The sequence below is a fragment of the Clarias gariepinus genome, chromosome 1 (genome assembly GCF_024256425.1).
Source record: "Clarias gariepinus isolate MV-2021 ecotype Netherlands chromosome 1, CGAR_prim_01v2, whole genome shotgun sequence".
Classification (NCBI taxonomy): Eukaryota; Metazoa; Chordata; class Actinopteri; order Siluriformes; family Clariidae; genus Clarias; species Clarias gariepinus.
Window position 1 is genome coordinate 26066593 of NC_071100.1, and position 15980 is coordinate 26082572.

Sequence of the window (15980 nt, forward strand, 5' to 3'; positions counted from 1 at the left end):
TACATTTTAATCTGGCACATTTAACCAATATATAATACACCGATCAGGCATAATGTTAAAATCACAAAACTTTAACACATCAACTATTACGGTTATATACCAGTAAACTGGTGACAGGCTCATGGGATCCAAGGCTCACCCTTACCCACTGGGACAAATGGCTAGCCTGTCTACACAACACAAACTCCCTGAAAATAGCCAATGTTGGCCATGATAGAAAGGCACCAGAACACCCATTGCACCACAGCCCATCGCACTACGAGCAGGCAAAGAGCCCAAGACCCCTGACCTGGCCTACAAATTCCCCAAATCCCAATCCAAGCAACCATCGATGAGATGCACCAGACAAACAAGTCCAATCTATGAAGGCCACAGCACAACTCACAGTGCCCAGAGGATCCACTGTTAACGTCCTGGTGCCAGACACCATAACAAACCCCCAGAGCTCTTGTGGAATTATGCACCAAGGGCAGTATAAGAGGAACCTATGCAATAGCGAGCATAATGTTTTGTTTTGTAATGTTATGGCTGGTTGGTGTAGTGATTTCACAGTTAATAAGACATAAAAGAGGAAGACAAATGTTCTTCAAACTTTGTAATGATTAGCATATAAATTATTTTTTAGGAGCCTCTCCCCTTACTATTTGACTAACATTATCATCTAGGTAGTCATAGTTGTATTTTAGAGTCACACCCTGCCTGCATACACTTTCATCTATTTTAGTGCATGTTTTAGTTGGTGCAGTGTATTATTATTATTATTATTATTATTATTAATAATAATAATAATAATAATAATAATACCAACAACAATAATAGTGATTAATTAATTAACAAAAAAGGGGGAAAAAAGAAAAACAATGTTTCTGGGCAATATGTATTTAGAAAAAAAAACTGCAGGGTGTGTGATGATTGATTATATTATCACAGCCTTCTGGAAGTGTTTCCTTACTCTTATATCACAGCGATTCCTGACAATTATTTCTTTAGTTAATTAAAGAAACTTTTTTTTCACTTTTATGACATTTAATGCTTGGAATATCTGCAAAACAAATTCAATGCCTGTTATCCCTTATATTATAGCAGCTATAAAGAGTTGCTCTCATTATCATGCTCTCCCTATTTTTTTCTCTCTTTTGAAGTTGATTAGACAAACCTCCTATAGCTTATCATGTTAGGGAGAACAAATGTGCTCTGGCAGGATGGGAAAAAAAGTGACTCTTTTCATTAATATTGAATAAACTCTCCTAATTGAAAGCTTCACCATATTATAACTATATACTTTTTGTCTTTGTTAAATAGCAGCAGTTTTCCTATTAGGTGTAGTTGAAGTGAAATGTCTGCCCCGTGATGTGAAACTGTAATGTTTTAGAATATCCACATAATACTAATCTATGGTTTAAAAACAATTATGGCACGCTTATACGATCTGCTGTTATATAAAATATGCACAAATTCAACAGCACTTTGGTATAAAATTAAATATCACACCAAATCATCTCAGTCTAACGTATGCTTTTAAAGACAGATATATGTTAACCCTGGTTCTTATCAAAATATCACTATATTCATGCTAAACTAAACCTCTGTCTTCTAGATTGTAGGACTGGAGTAGTACAGGTCTTTTGAGCAAACTGACAACATGATATTTCATTGTGCACTGCAAAACTAACTCCACCATAGTTATTTATTGTGCACTTTCAATTTCCATTGTGTTTTCTTCCTTCTGTCCTTCTGTTACAGAAGGCACTGGTGACGATGTAGGCAAACTTGCCGTATAAATCTCCTGAGGGTTATTAGATACATCGGATGGAGGATGCTTTGTTTCCTGCAAAACATTTTGGGTATCTTCATTTGTGAATTTGTCTCTCTCATGACCAAGCTGTCTTTGCAAGTCCTGCGTATCTGTGCCATCTCTATGTATGTTGGGAGTACTGTTGTGCGACTGTGCGTGGACAGTTTCTTCAGACTGCGCAGACATTTGATGGTGAATGTGCAACCTCTCGGACTGGAGTTTCTCAAGATGCGGTGTGATGTATTCCTCGTGTGTGTGTAAATGAGAGTGTGTCTGTGTTGTCGAGTTTGTATGTGAAAGGCATTTTCCCTTATTGTCCTGGCCACGGAATCCTCTTAGCTTAGGATTCCAGTGTTCTCGCCATTGCAGGGCCATGGTTGAGCGATCGGCAACCAGCCGCCTCTCGCCTGGGGCCCAGCCCCTCCTGTTTTCCTCTGCACCAATTAAGAGGAAGGTCCTGCCCACTTGGAGGGAGGGGCAGCCACAGCTGACATCACGATCAGGAATCCAGAGGGTCTGGAGACCTCTTTTAACTTGAGATAATCCCACACGGAAAACAGACTGCACCCACACAGAGAACTGCCACCAGGGACCAGAGTGCTCCTTGGCCTTTACCTGAACCTTCAGCACTGGGCGAGAGAGAGAGAGAGAGAGAGAAAAGAGAGAGAGGGATTGCAAAAGTATACTCCATTTATGGCTATACTTATAAAAAGTGTATACTATAAAAGTATACACATATTTTATTCCTTGACTTTGGACTCTTACCATAGTCTTTGAGGCAGAATGTCTCTAAATTCATTTTAACTTTGGCTTGAGAAGGCTGGCAATAAGAGAGGCACTCTTCAGCTTAAAGAAGTAGATCAAAGACAGAAAGATGGAATGAATGATTCAGGTATTTACAAGAGATGACACAGACACAGTCCACAAGATGGCAGCAGTCAATAACAAATAAAACTTTAGCAATTGAAGACCCAGCAATACAAAATATAACACACACACACACACACACACATATATATATATATATATATATATATATATATATATATATATATATGATCCTTAAATGTTCTGCAAATAATATGTAATAAATAAATGATATAAATTTAAATCCAAAATATGAAACAAAATATAGCTCACCTATGCTATATTGGGGCTGGTAAACTGGGGTTGGTGGAGCAGCTTCTGGGATGCCTGGTGACAGAGTAAGCGGCTCATTATAGCAAGCACTGACAAGTTTATTTGTGTGCCTTTGATTTAGACTTTGAGCTTTTTTGCACCTCGCTGGAGTGTGTGAGCTCTCTAATCCCACTGGTGGCTCATTAGTGCATACTGATCATGCATCTGCATGTGACCGTGTCTTTGCACAGATGCCAGAATGCGGATGTGTATATACTGGTTCTCCTCGTGTACTTTTCTCTCACTAGTAGCAGCTCGCTCGCTCCCTCTCCCTCTCAATCTCACACACGCTGACACACTTTAGCCATGAAAGGCCTGCAGCTCCCGGCCAACCATATATTACATCGGAGACTTGTCCATTTGCCCATAGCTCTGACACAACTGGGACAGTGACACCTTATCCCTCACCTTGGCCCCCATACTGTAACCTCCTCTAGTTGCTTGTACATGTCACTGTAGGTTTTCTACCCTACACAGGATGTGCATGCAGCCAGTTCAGATATGTAGCTACTACTGTATATGATTCATGTACTGATGACCCTTTGAACTGGCAGTGGCCTGACACAATAACTGCTTTGTGGAAAGAAAGAAAAAAAAAACTTCACCCGTTGATTTATGTCTCTTTGTGCCATAAATGTTCAGCACGCTAAAGGATAACTCCTGGCATGCAAGATAAAGACCCCCCACAGTTTTGCCAGTGTCACGCTAATAATACAGCTCAGGTCAATTTGCGAGTGCTGAACGATGAGGACATTTCCTGTTCTGTATTAAGTGGCAAATGTTTCATGCGTTTGGCCTTAGCTTAGTTTTTAGCAGCGGCCTGAGAGAAGACCTCTGGTTATAAATATCCCAGTCGGACCCTACCCGGTAAAACAACAAACAAGCTTGTCTTTCACTGAGCCCTTACTAGTGAAGAATTATGTGCCTGCCATGCCCGGAGGGACACTGCCTCCTTGCCTGAGTGCTGCAACAGGTGCCTCCTGTATGTGTCACCTGAGTGGAGATTAAAAAGTGTCGCCACATCCAGTGCTCAGCTTTGGCACTGTAATGCATCCAGATTAACACTCATTGGGCCAACATCAGCAAGAATAGAGAGTTTGTAAATCCGGCAAAGGCCGACTCCCAGATGGATAAGAGCTCGGGCGCACTAACAAAGGCCAGAGGAGGTTCAGAGCCTTGTCTGGAATCACAGTTAATCACAGGAATGAGTGGAAACTTGTCGGGATTTCCTTTTATATCCTACATCAACGAATGGCAGGCTAAGACAGTTTATTGAAGCAGCGTCCAATAGAAAATTAAACAATTAATTTTAATTAGGCCAAGAGCAGTCAATGACAACATATAACATTATAAGTCATTTAAAAGAAGAGAGTATGTTGGGGAAAATCATAGCAACAATCTATATGATAAAAGTGTATTGTCCCTCTTAAATGTGGGCCTATCCAGTAAAAACTTTGCAGAGTCCTGGGTTAAAATACAGCATACAGGTTTGATTTAAGCTTACGTAGCACTTACGAATGCAGGGCCGCAAGGGGGAGTGACCGTGTTTGTATCCTCGAGCACAGCGGTTACATCTTTTTCCCATAACTCCGTCCCTGCAGAGACACTGGCCCGTGGACTGATTACACCCGCGGCCCACGGCGCCTAGAGGATGGCACTGGCATGCTGAAGTAGTGATGAGGAAGAGCGAAAGAGACAGAGACAGAAAAGAGGTCTGAAAGGAATCATCCAAAATTACTCTGAAAATAAACATTCACATGCATTTTTGGTTCCTTGGAGATTATGTGAGAGTCTGCAGTTTGTTAATGTGACCTGCGTTTTGCAGTAAGATGTTTTTTTTTTCCACATTTCTTTAAAAAAGTTTATGAGTGAGTCATATAAATGTAGAGGACTGATGAAAAAAAAAAGTATTTTATGTAATATAAACCCACCTAAATGAAGCAAGTATAAAAGCAGGCTATAATAAAAGCAGTTCTGTCAGCCTGCACTCATTCAAACAAGCTGCCTCGCAAAAACGGTTTAAGCATACAATGTCAATCTATCCAGTTCATACATTCCTAAATATTCAGATAAAATACAAACTTATGTAGTATTTATAGCATTTTATTTAATTTCTTTATTTATTTTCTTAAATTGGCCCCATGGGATAAATAAAGTGTTTGTTTGTTTTTTATTTAGATAATGATTTAAATATTGCATTAAATTTCATGAATTTTCTTGTTAAATTATAACAGAATCTATTGGTGCATGATTTGTACAGTTCATGACGTTTACTCACAAAGGCCGCCCACAGCGTGAAGTTATATTGGGACAGAAAGCTCCTATAAGCATGCCATGAACATGAGAGCAAAGGCCAAATGTCAGAGCACATTCCAGCAGTCAAAGTGTAGCCATAACATAGACACGAATTCTCATGCTTTCTCCCTTCCACACACAAGTTTGAACATCTTTTAATGTAATGCCACCGTCTGTACTGATTAATTGCTCCAAATATTCGTATGTGCATTTGAATGTAAACCCAAAATGGGCACGGCTTCAACTGTTCAACTCACCGAACATTCACATCTGTATCGGAGTTCGCCATTTGCCCTTCTGTCAGATCTAATACTGGAGTGGATGTTTTTTTTATTTTAAAATAAAAGACATCTGCACAAAACCTGACCTTTAGCAATTATTGTTTTTATTTGTACTGTCTGTCATTTTTGTTGAGTTTAATTCCTAATGAAATCAAAAGAAACAGCGCACCATCTGTAAATGCATTAGTGGAAAAACATGGTTTATGTTTATATTAATGAATGTCGACTTTCACCGTTGTGAGCTTCATACGTATCTGACTATTTGCCTGCATGAAAGTCTAATTCCAGCCAGGACACCATTTAAACACTTTTAAAATGAGTAGTGCGCCTACTGTTCACATCTGTATTTGAGTCTGTTTAGAAAACATTAATTGGTATTTATAACATGTTCATATTCTGTTTATATAAGGGCAAACATTTAACTATAATACAGTTTTGTTTGGGCATGCACACATAACAATTTGTTCACACACAAACACACACTGACGTTGGCAGGCCTTGCGATGGTTGAGGGGCTTGCTGTGGTCACGGGTGTATCCATTCTGACACAACTGACAGCGGCGTCCTGTTGTGTGGTGTCTGCACTTCAAACACACTCCTCCACTGACCCGGCCAGATTGCTGGAACACTGTCATACTGAACTTGCACTTATTAGAGTGGCCATTACACTGACATGCTGAGAGAGTGAAGGAGAGAAGGAGGGTAATGGGTAAAGGACTTATTATATAATATTCTACAACTCTATGATTTAGAGTTTCTAAATTAGCTTATTAGCAGATTTTCAAGTTAACGAGCATTTTGAAACTACGGTAGACAAAGACATGGAAAGGTACACAGATACACATACACACGGCAATCATAACTCACGGACGCACGGGTGTGGCTGGGTGGGCGTGGCTCGTTGCCAAGGACGATCATAATAAAACGGCTCGCAGACATCACAGTCTGGTCCGGCTGTGTGATGTTCACATTGACATACTGCGTGACCTTTGTCATCACGACGACAGCGGGAAGCGTGGCCATTACATTTGCACCTGCCTCCCACCTGGATATCAGAGAGAGCAAGAGGAGGTGTGGGTAGAATCGAGAGAGAGGACGGGGAAGGGAGATGGGTGACTTTATTTCTTATTCTGGAATGAGACGCTTTACGTGCTGCATTGTTTCTCCGCTTCCTTAACTCCTTCCTTTTAGAGCCTTGGCCCTGACTTTCTATCATCCAGTCGCATACACCATCCTGGCATGGCTTCCATTGAGGTGTGTTTTTCTTATGGCCTCGTCCTTTGCCTCTGCCTTCTTGAGTCTCCATCTGTTTGCGGGTCACATTGTGTCCAGTTTCTTGTGAAGAACTCTTGTTGCGATTTCTTCTTCCAGATTTTTCTACGTTTTCCCCTTTCCTGTGTCTCCTTATCTCAGCGCTCCATGCATTCTCTGCTCTTTCCTTTCCATTCTGAGTCAGTTCATCAAATGATCTCACAGGCCATTTCAGAACCCCACCAACTTCATCTGGCATCTTGTCTTGCTTGACTGATTTATCCTGTGATTGATGAAATACGATCCTGATATCAGTGGCAGTCACCCAGTCATGTAGGCCAGGACTGTATTCAAAATCAGAAGAGGAAGGACGTCCATCCAAAGTGGAAAAAGCCAAAACAACCCCACCACGGTGTTTCTGCAAAGGTCTTGGATCCGAGCACAGGGACTCTGTCTCCTGGTGTCTGCTAAGAGCGACAGACTGAGCGGGAAGGCCAAATCTCCCCATGCAGTCACTGGAGTAGAACTGCAGAGGACGCCAGCTGCGTCCGTAGTCCATTGACTTTAGAATAGAAATGGAGAAAGGATCAGTGGGCTCCACCTGCTGGCAGAATTGTAAGCTGATATATGTCACCTCAAAGCGCCTGCCTAAGGGAACGGTAAAGGTCCAGTCCCCAGTGACTGAACCTTCTGAAGCCTTCCAGCAGGTCAGATTATGGGGATTATGGAGGTCTGTAAGGGTGCTGATGTTTCTCTCTGTCCCTCGATGCAGGTCTTCAGCACGTACAGGCATACCGTAGGCAGCATTAATGAAATCTGATAGGCAGTGGCGTGCACGCCCATCCAGGTGGTAGCACGGATCATGAGGTGAGCTCCAGCGAAGAGGGGATTGGGAAAGAGCGGGGGAAAGAAATGAGTGAGGAAAGAAACTGAGAAAGAGAAAAAAAAAAAAAGAAAGGGCTAGGGAGGGAGGGGAGTGATACTGGAGCATGATGTAATCAGGCCTGCAAAAGAGAAGGAAACAGAAGAAAGAAAGGATTTCTTTAATAAAAGATGTCAAATCATAAAAGGAAAGAATTATAATGGATTTATTTGACATGAGAATAAAACCAAAAGACTGAGAGCATTACAACGTCCATTTTCCCCACCTGCACCATCTGTGCCACAATTGAAAACATCCCTATTCATGGCACAGAATTGAAGTTGACCTTTTTACAGGAAACATCAACCAACCAATCAGTGCATGTTGTTTCGGGGGGGTGGGGGGGTCTCTTAATTTCTTCTGAATCACAGGTTTTAGCTTGATGCAGCCTTTTAAAACATATCTAATTCAACATCTCAGGGTATAGATCCCATTTAAAAGAAATGAGGGCAAGCGAATGTGTGAGGCATGAAGGCAGTTTCTGTGAGAAATGTCAAAAAGCACAGGGAACAGCTGTCTTATGAACCCAACCCCTGAGCCATTCATCAAATTTATAGTCACTTTCCCATTTCTTAATCCAAACCTGGGGATACAGAGAGCAAAGGTTTGAGGAAACCGTGAAAGCTTGAGCGGAGATGTAAGAAATAGGCTGAGTTTTAATAGTTTACAGAAATGGGAGCTGTAAAAAAAAAAGAAAGAAAGAAAAAAGTGCTAAAGGGTAAATAACAGAGATTATTCTAAGAGCAGTAAATATAAGAGACATTTATGAATACAGGACACAGAGGCAAATGAAACGGTCTGGCATTTGTTTAAGATTCTAGGGTTAGAACGTGAACTTGTGAATCGGTTTAGTATACTAACATAAAAAATTCTATATTGTTCTGTATATGATGAATTTTGGAAAGCATGCAGTTGACATATTTTGGTCTCTCATTCTCAAGATGTTGTGGTTATATCACCATGCCTTATTAAAATGTTTCGCAATGCCTGTCAAATAGGAAATGTTAACAGGCAAAGACAACACGGAGCATGGACAGCTGGCTTTGGAGAGCAAGGGAAAAGGAAATGGAGATTAAACGAGAAAACTGAGTGGCAGATTTAGTGACTCGGTGTGAAAAGGCATGTAAGACTAACTGTACTATCTCTTAAAGCAAACCATGGTTCAGCTATTCCTTCCATAACTATGTGCAAAGGAGTCTTTGTTTCCTGCTTAAGTCCCTGCCTTTTTTTATTTCAAGAACGTGTGCCCTACAGCCATGACATACAATGAAACTAATTTTGCCATTGTAGTCAGCTATGCTAGTTTGAGACAGTATAGATAGGTAGGCATGCCAAAAAACAACAGACCTACCACGGACGTACTGTGTTTTACCTAACATTTATATAGTCTTAATGATTTTTTATATATTTTTTATAAACACACACACACACACACACACACACACACACTAATTAAGCTATATACAGCATTTCAGAGCATATTCTTTTTCTGTTTTTCTTTACTTATTTTTGCACTGTTTTACATTTTAGGATTGCCTATAAAACTGTAACCTTATGGAATATTTTTAAATACGGGATAATTAAACATTATAAATTCATAAGCTAAGCTGTGTAAGATAGGCACAAATTATATAAAGCGGACACCAGCAGGTATTGCAGGCATGTTTTAACTAGTATTTAAGAGTATACATATAGATAAGAAAACATAAAGATTTATCCACTGCCTATTATTTCAAAATAGGCTTCAATTAATTAAACTCTAAATTTATGTAAAGAAATATCTAAACACTTTTTTCATAAATTTTACAATAATCTGCAGATCCAGTTACTATTCCAAATAAACTACTGTGTTTAAATCCCTTCTTTTAATAAATTCTTTTTTATTTGCTGTAGTGTTATTAGTAGTTATATTATTTGAAATAGGAATAAGGCCTGTGTGCACCTCTCACACTGACTTGATTAAAAAAAAAAAAAACTTGATACTCTAAAACTTGAATTTGTGAAAGTCCCAGGTCTGTTTTTTGTCTTTGAACTCCTGCAGATTCTCAGACGGTTTCTGTTTTATCCATGTTTGGATGTAAACTGAAGTGCATAGATCTTTTTCAAGCAAAACTAACTAATCACAAAGCCTCAGTTGTAATGCCCAAAAGCAGTAGGTACTGTAGAATAATAAGATAGTGTAAAAATACATTCAGCTTTATATGATTCCTTTAAAAAAAATTCTTTTGGATACACTGCCCCAAAGTTATGGTAAAACGAATGGGGATTTACTTTCTCTCCTCTCCTTCTCTCTTTGTCACCTGCTCCTATCGTTCTTGGACTGTTCCTAAATGGCGTTAATGTCCTAACAAGCGTGTGACACTGACAGCAGAGTCAGCATGCCTGTGTAAACGGGCCCAGTAGGAAAACAGAGAGAGAGAGAGAGAGAGAGAGAGAGAGAGAGAGAGAGGTGTGTGTGTATGTGTGTGTGTGTGTCTTTGACCTTATTTATCCAGATGAAAATAATGCCAAATTCATTAGGAAATAAAAAAGCAAAACCTATGCTGTGATTATATAAATCACATTATTGCAAGCCAAAAGGCTGCGGGATACAAAAGATTACAGATTAGTTATAATAACTCAGAACAAACATTTAAAGCAGGGGTATTGAACTAAACCTACATGAAATGTTTGGACTTAAGCAACTTACATGACTAAAGAGAGCAAATAAAGTGGAAATCTGTGGTTTTATGAAAATCTGTAAAAACCTCCCTTTTTTTTGATATCCAGTCGTTGGATTTTTATTAGCTACATTCAGCTTAACAAGTACTCGCATAACAGAAACAAATACAGAACAAACTCAGTACTCAGGACAAAATCCCCAGTGTTGATTGAGCATTTGCAGAGTTTATGCACGTTGATGATCTGATTCTTTAAACCAACATCAATTTTGTGAAACATTTTGAACTATTTGATGACGATGATTCTAAATATTACATTCTAGATATTAAATAATCTGTGCTCAGCAGTCTAAAATCTACTATTCTGTGCATTTCATTGACACCTTGGTTAAACCTCTCCCTCTTGTGTATCTGCACGTGTCCCCGGCGGGAGAGAAACAAGCGAGGCCCAAACTCATCGGTCTTTAAATGAGCGTCTGATTAATTAGCTCTCGGGTATCTCGGTGGCGTCTCGGTATCAGCAGCCTGATGAGGAAGTTGGGAAAGAAAGCGAGCGGGGACTGAACATGCCAGCTATTCACGGCTCGAAGTCCAGCTGACATAATAAGTAACCTATATTCTCGGATCTCTTCAATTGCTGATCGATCAACGGAATACTGCTTATTAGTCCCTGTGGACGCGATGGATTAATGGATACCGGAGTGTGAGTCTGGACATTCACTGCACTGCCTGTAAGCCGCGCACACACTCCTCACACACTGCTCTCGCATGATGGTCATTCCAGCAGTGCGGATGTGCTTTCAACAATTTATCCTTCACTTTCCATAAATTCACACTCGGTGCGAGACGTGAGACGAAAGATAGATACCCGAGACACTTCTTCTGACTGAAGTTGACTTTGAAGATGAGAAGGGCTTCTTCTTTAGCCTGACTTCAAGGAAAAAATGGCCAATATAGTTTTTGTGTATCTTAAGATCTAGAAAACACAAACGTCTTATGTCAGCCACACGAGTTATACCGAGAATTACCCCCAGAAATGACGGCACATTTAAATGGGTGTTTTGGTTTCGGGTAGATTGTGTTGTAATTTTCATGAATGTTGAACTAAATTCGATTTGCATTTAAAGATTCTTAAGTAAAAAAAAAAAAAAAACAGATGATTTTAATGTGTTTTTTATTTTTATTTGTCTTGTTTTTTAAAATTGATATAATGCTACAATATAATCTGTCAATATATCAATATAATAATATAATAGTTTATTTATTTGTGTAAACATCAAATCTATATATTTTTTTACTTTCTTTGTTTCTAAGCTATCCTACCCTGACAAACTCACCCACACACACACACACACACACACACAGAAATTGACCAGAGGCTTATAGGCATAACTTCAAGAGTTTTATAGAATAGTTAAAGATGGTTACATAGTTATAGACCACTAACGAGCTCCATTCAGGCCCACATATGCTATTTTACTCCTTTACGAGATTGAGGTCCTGCACAAGTCCTTCTCCTTTCCAATCTCCCTGAAATTGATTTTACACACATTTTGGCTGAACTTGTGGAGACCTGGATACCTGTCAGTTTCCGTGCTCTCTGCTGAGTTCCCCCATGCTAAATGGGAGCTCTTGCTTGCTGACTGACATATTGCGGAGATTCTGGCGCTGTTGTCCAGCTTAAACACACGAGCTGGTTATGGAGCCACTGAGCTGATCCGCAGTGCTGGGCGCAGGAACACAGAGGAAATTACAACACAGACCTGGAAGCTCCAAACTGAGTGATGGATTGGTGAAAACAACCTGGTATTATTGATACATTGCCCATACACATGTTTAATGTTTTCTTTTTTCGTAGAAAAATACATGCACGAATAAGGACCTTATTTCAGGCGCAATAAACACATTACAAACGATTTAGCGACTAAAACAGAAGCGCACAGTTCTGTTGAGTCCCAAAAAATATTTATTTTGCAAACTATTAGGACCAAATAAAAAAAACAAACAGGTAAATTTAAACAGGAAATATATTTAATGTGTGTTAGTTTTACCCTGTGTTTCTTGATTATCATAGACAACAAAAACAACAAAAATATTAAATGTTACACAGACAGTTTTATTTTTCAACGCGATATAATGTATTCTAATAAATTATGTGCTAGTTTTTGGATACTCTCAGTTTTAGTAACATTCGGCTTCTATTCTTCCTGACATATCTGTTCCCAATTTGCCAGTCTTTACCCATTCTCTCGAAATATCTCTTAAAACTATACCAGATGTCCAGTAGTTTTCTTTACATCAGATCTGGAGAGCGTTTAACTTTCCGAACATGTTTTTCTTGTATTCTATGTTTTGGATTATTGTTTTGGATTGCGCCCACGTTTTCATTTTTGAATTCTTGGACGTCCATGTGCATAAAAACAGGGATGGGTGGTTGCATATATTTTCATCCATAAACTCAGGATGGGATGCAAACTGTTGCGATCAGAACATTCTCATTTTAAATCACTTTTCAGGGGGGAACAGCATTTATTATTATTTTTCGACTAATAAACTGAGGAAGGCCGGTATATATATTTCCATATAGAAATGTATGTAAAAGATACAACAGCAACTATAATTAAACATATGCATATCGCGTTTCTGCCAACACCTTTTATAACTTTAATTGTCCTCGGAAAGTTTAAACGCTACAGAGGACCTCGGGGTTCAAGCATGGCGACCACTTTGTGCATCAGGTGCATTAATCTAATTTTAGAGAAGCAGCGACCTGACAGGCTTCAGAAAGTGGATTATTGCCGCTCGTATCTTTAGCTGGAGGCTCCCGTTTATCATACAGACACACACGTCGCCTGTGGCCTCGATGGGTCCTAACGCATGGTACGAGGGTTTGCGTTGAGGACGTACATACCGTTCGAACAGTAACCACATTAAACTAAAAAGCCAAATTAGGGGTGTGAAAAAATGTCGATTGTAGACTAATTAAGCCCCGACTATCAACACTTCTCATCTGAGCCAAAAACCCCATGGAGGATCCAGACTAGCTCCATGAAGTAATGTTCCTAATAAGCATGTCCAGACATGAGACTCATAAATCTACAACCTGCAAATAGATGCCCATGCTGTCTTGCAAGTCCTAATTCAGAGAAACCATTTACCATCATCTCTTTTACGCACATATATTATCTCATATGCCATCTACTGTTATTCTGTCTATAAGTTTAACAAAACAAAGGCCTGGTTCAAGTTTGAAGGAAACACCATATGGGGGGAGAGAAAGACAGACAGACAGAGAGAGAGAGAAAGAGAGAGAGAAAGTATATCATACACTCTCCCACGCTAGATTAGGCGCCCTGGCATTGAAATTTGCTTGGGAGTTTTCGCTTCACTGTCAGTGTTGAAAAAGGGAAAAACAGATGCACACGGAATCGCCCTCGAGCCTCCTTCATAAATGCCAAGCACAACATTTCCACAACGTAAGCAGGCCGAGCTGTCAGACCTGCACATCGGTTCCACCTCATTTCTGCTTAAAGGCACATGTGCTAGTTACGATCTCAAACGTTAATAGCACTCAGAAGAGGGTCCTGTAGACATTTCTTTTTTTCAGAAAGCATAATTAAGTTCGAAATCACAGCCATCCACAAATGCTCATCCGACTAGCTAATAGAACCTAATCAATAAAACCCGTCAAAAGCATGTCTTCAGACACTTATAGTAAATTATTTTCTTTCCTTTCTTTAAACGTTGATATTGCTCTGGGACTTGAATTAAGTGTAACACTGCTCAATCATTATAATGATCATTTAATGAAAAACTCGGCTTTATGGCTATATAATCACAACCAGTCGGATGTATCAGGTGTCGTTGTGGAAAAGTGAACCAGAGGAAAGCAAACGGAAATTGCGTTTTTAATAAGAACATCAGGCTCTTGCAGCTGGCCACCTACACAGGCCATAGGTCACCAAAGACTGCTTTTTGTCTTCTTTTTTTTGTTTTGTCTCATAGTTTTAAAGTGAGCGCATCATCACAGTTAATCAGATTATATAAACAATTCCCAAATGGTGTCCAAACCAAACATCATTAATCTGATGTAAGGAGAATTACTCGAGGCCGGTTATTTCATGACAAGAAATTCCAAATAGTTTCAAACAACTATTTCATAATTGGTCTCCTAAATCAAAACCCAGAATATAATTAGCTTTCTGACGAAAAGTCATTTAAATAACCTTCGTTTTATTTTGCAAAGAGGGATTTAATTACCTCGTGTTTTTCCTAATTGAGATTATGGGAACGAATTTCTCATCACTATAATGAAAGAAATGAAGATTGAAATTACGGCTTGACCCTACACATGTGTGTTACAGATCTTAATTTAACCAAAATAATAGGAGCCACATGTAACTCATTTGCCCGTTACGCAGAAATAAACGCGTGCGGTAGAGCAACATTAAGGGGAATCATTAAACCTTTCAGAACTGTGTGCAAAACAATTAGGGGAAATTCTGGTAACGGAAATACTAATTAATCACTATCACTATTAATCAAATTTTATTTATTATGTCTCAAGCATTATTATTTATATTATAATTATTATTTTATTATTATTTTACATTATTATTTTAGTTAACGTAACTTGAGGACACGATTAAAAAAACGAACTTTTTGTCAACACTATTATTATTATTATTATTATTATTGTTGTTGTTGTTGTTATTATTGTTGTTGTTGTTGTTTTTGTTGTTGTTGCTGTAAGTAAAGTTGAAAAGCATTCGAGACCAAATTTGAATAGTTTTTTTTTTTTGTTGGTATTATTATTTTTGTGTTGTTTTTTTTAATGTTATTACTTATCAGATATTAAAATTCCACTTTATATTCTAAAATATAAAGTTATTCAATATCGCCAGCTGACCATATTCATTTTCCTCGTGCCTTAGATTTATTTTCGTTTTATGGTTTAAGTCTTTTATTTATTTTTTAAAAAGTCATCCAACCTGTGCATTCACCTTGCTGTGCTTAAGGTCTAAAAGCTGACTTCTTCTCTCTCTCTACTATTTCTCACAGTTAGATTGACTTCAGGGAGACACTTTAGCCCCACTGCCGCTTCACCGCCAATCAGCTAGTCAATGCTCGCTCCTGCACTGCTATATTTAAAGTCTCTCCTCTGCCATAAGCCCTTAGTCGGCATAAAACCAGCTACAATGTTTAATGATTTAGAGGAATAAAATGTAAAAAAATAAATAAATAAATTGAAAATAGTGACTCCTACCATGTGCCGCGTTGCCGAGTCGCCTGCGTCTCATAGGCTCTTTGATCAACAGTGCCACAGCAAGCAGCGCGCGCGGCGAGCCCATTACTGCCGACATGACGTCACACAAACACAAACCCGCGCGCGCGCGTTGCTAACGCTTCTGTAGAGGCAGGCGCGCCTTTTAAACAGATGGAAGCGAAAAACCATAAAGTGTGCAGTTTTAGCTGCCGACTGAGAATACTTTGCGCTTTGCTCTAATCTATTGTGCGGTCACGTGTTCACGTTGAGGGCACGACGACACGATTTGGACGCGATTTTTATCATTGTGGTCATTCATGGTGTCAGTGAA

General features: G+C 39.2%; 1 protein-coding gene across 1 annotated transcript; it reads right to left on the minus strand.

Annotated features, from left to right (window-relative positions):
- Positions 1–1010: 1010 nt before the first annotated feature.
- On the minus strand, positions 1011–15687 carry ntn5 (netrin 5). The gene is made up of 7 exons (XM_053503186.1): positions 15650–15687; positions 6418–7805; positions 6038–6226; positions 4490–4639; positions 2936–2989; positions 2561–2641; positions 1011–2424 (listed from the first exon to the last, which is right to left on the minus strand). Exons 2-7 carry the CDS (start codon positions 7790–7792, stop codon positions 1688–1690), a joined length of 2586 nt encoding a protein of 861 aa, XP_053359161.1. The 5' UTR covers positions 7793–7805; positions 15650–15687; the 3' UTR covers positions 1011–1687.
- Between the last annotated feature and the right edge of the window lie 293 nt (positions 15688–15980).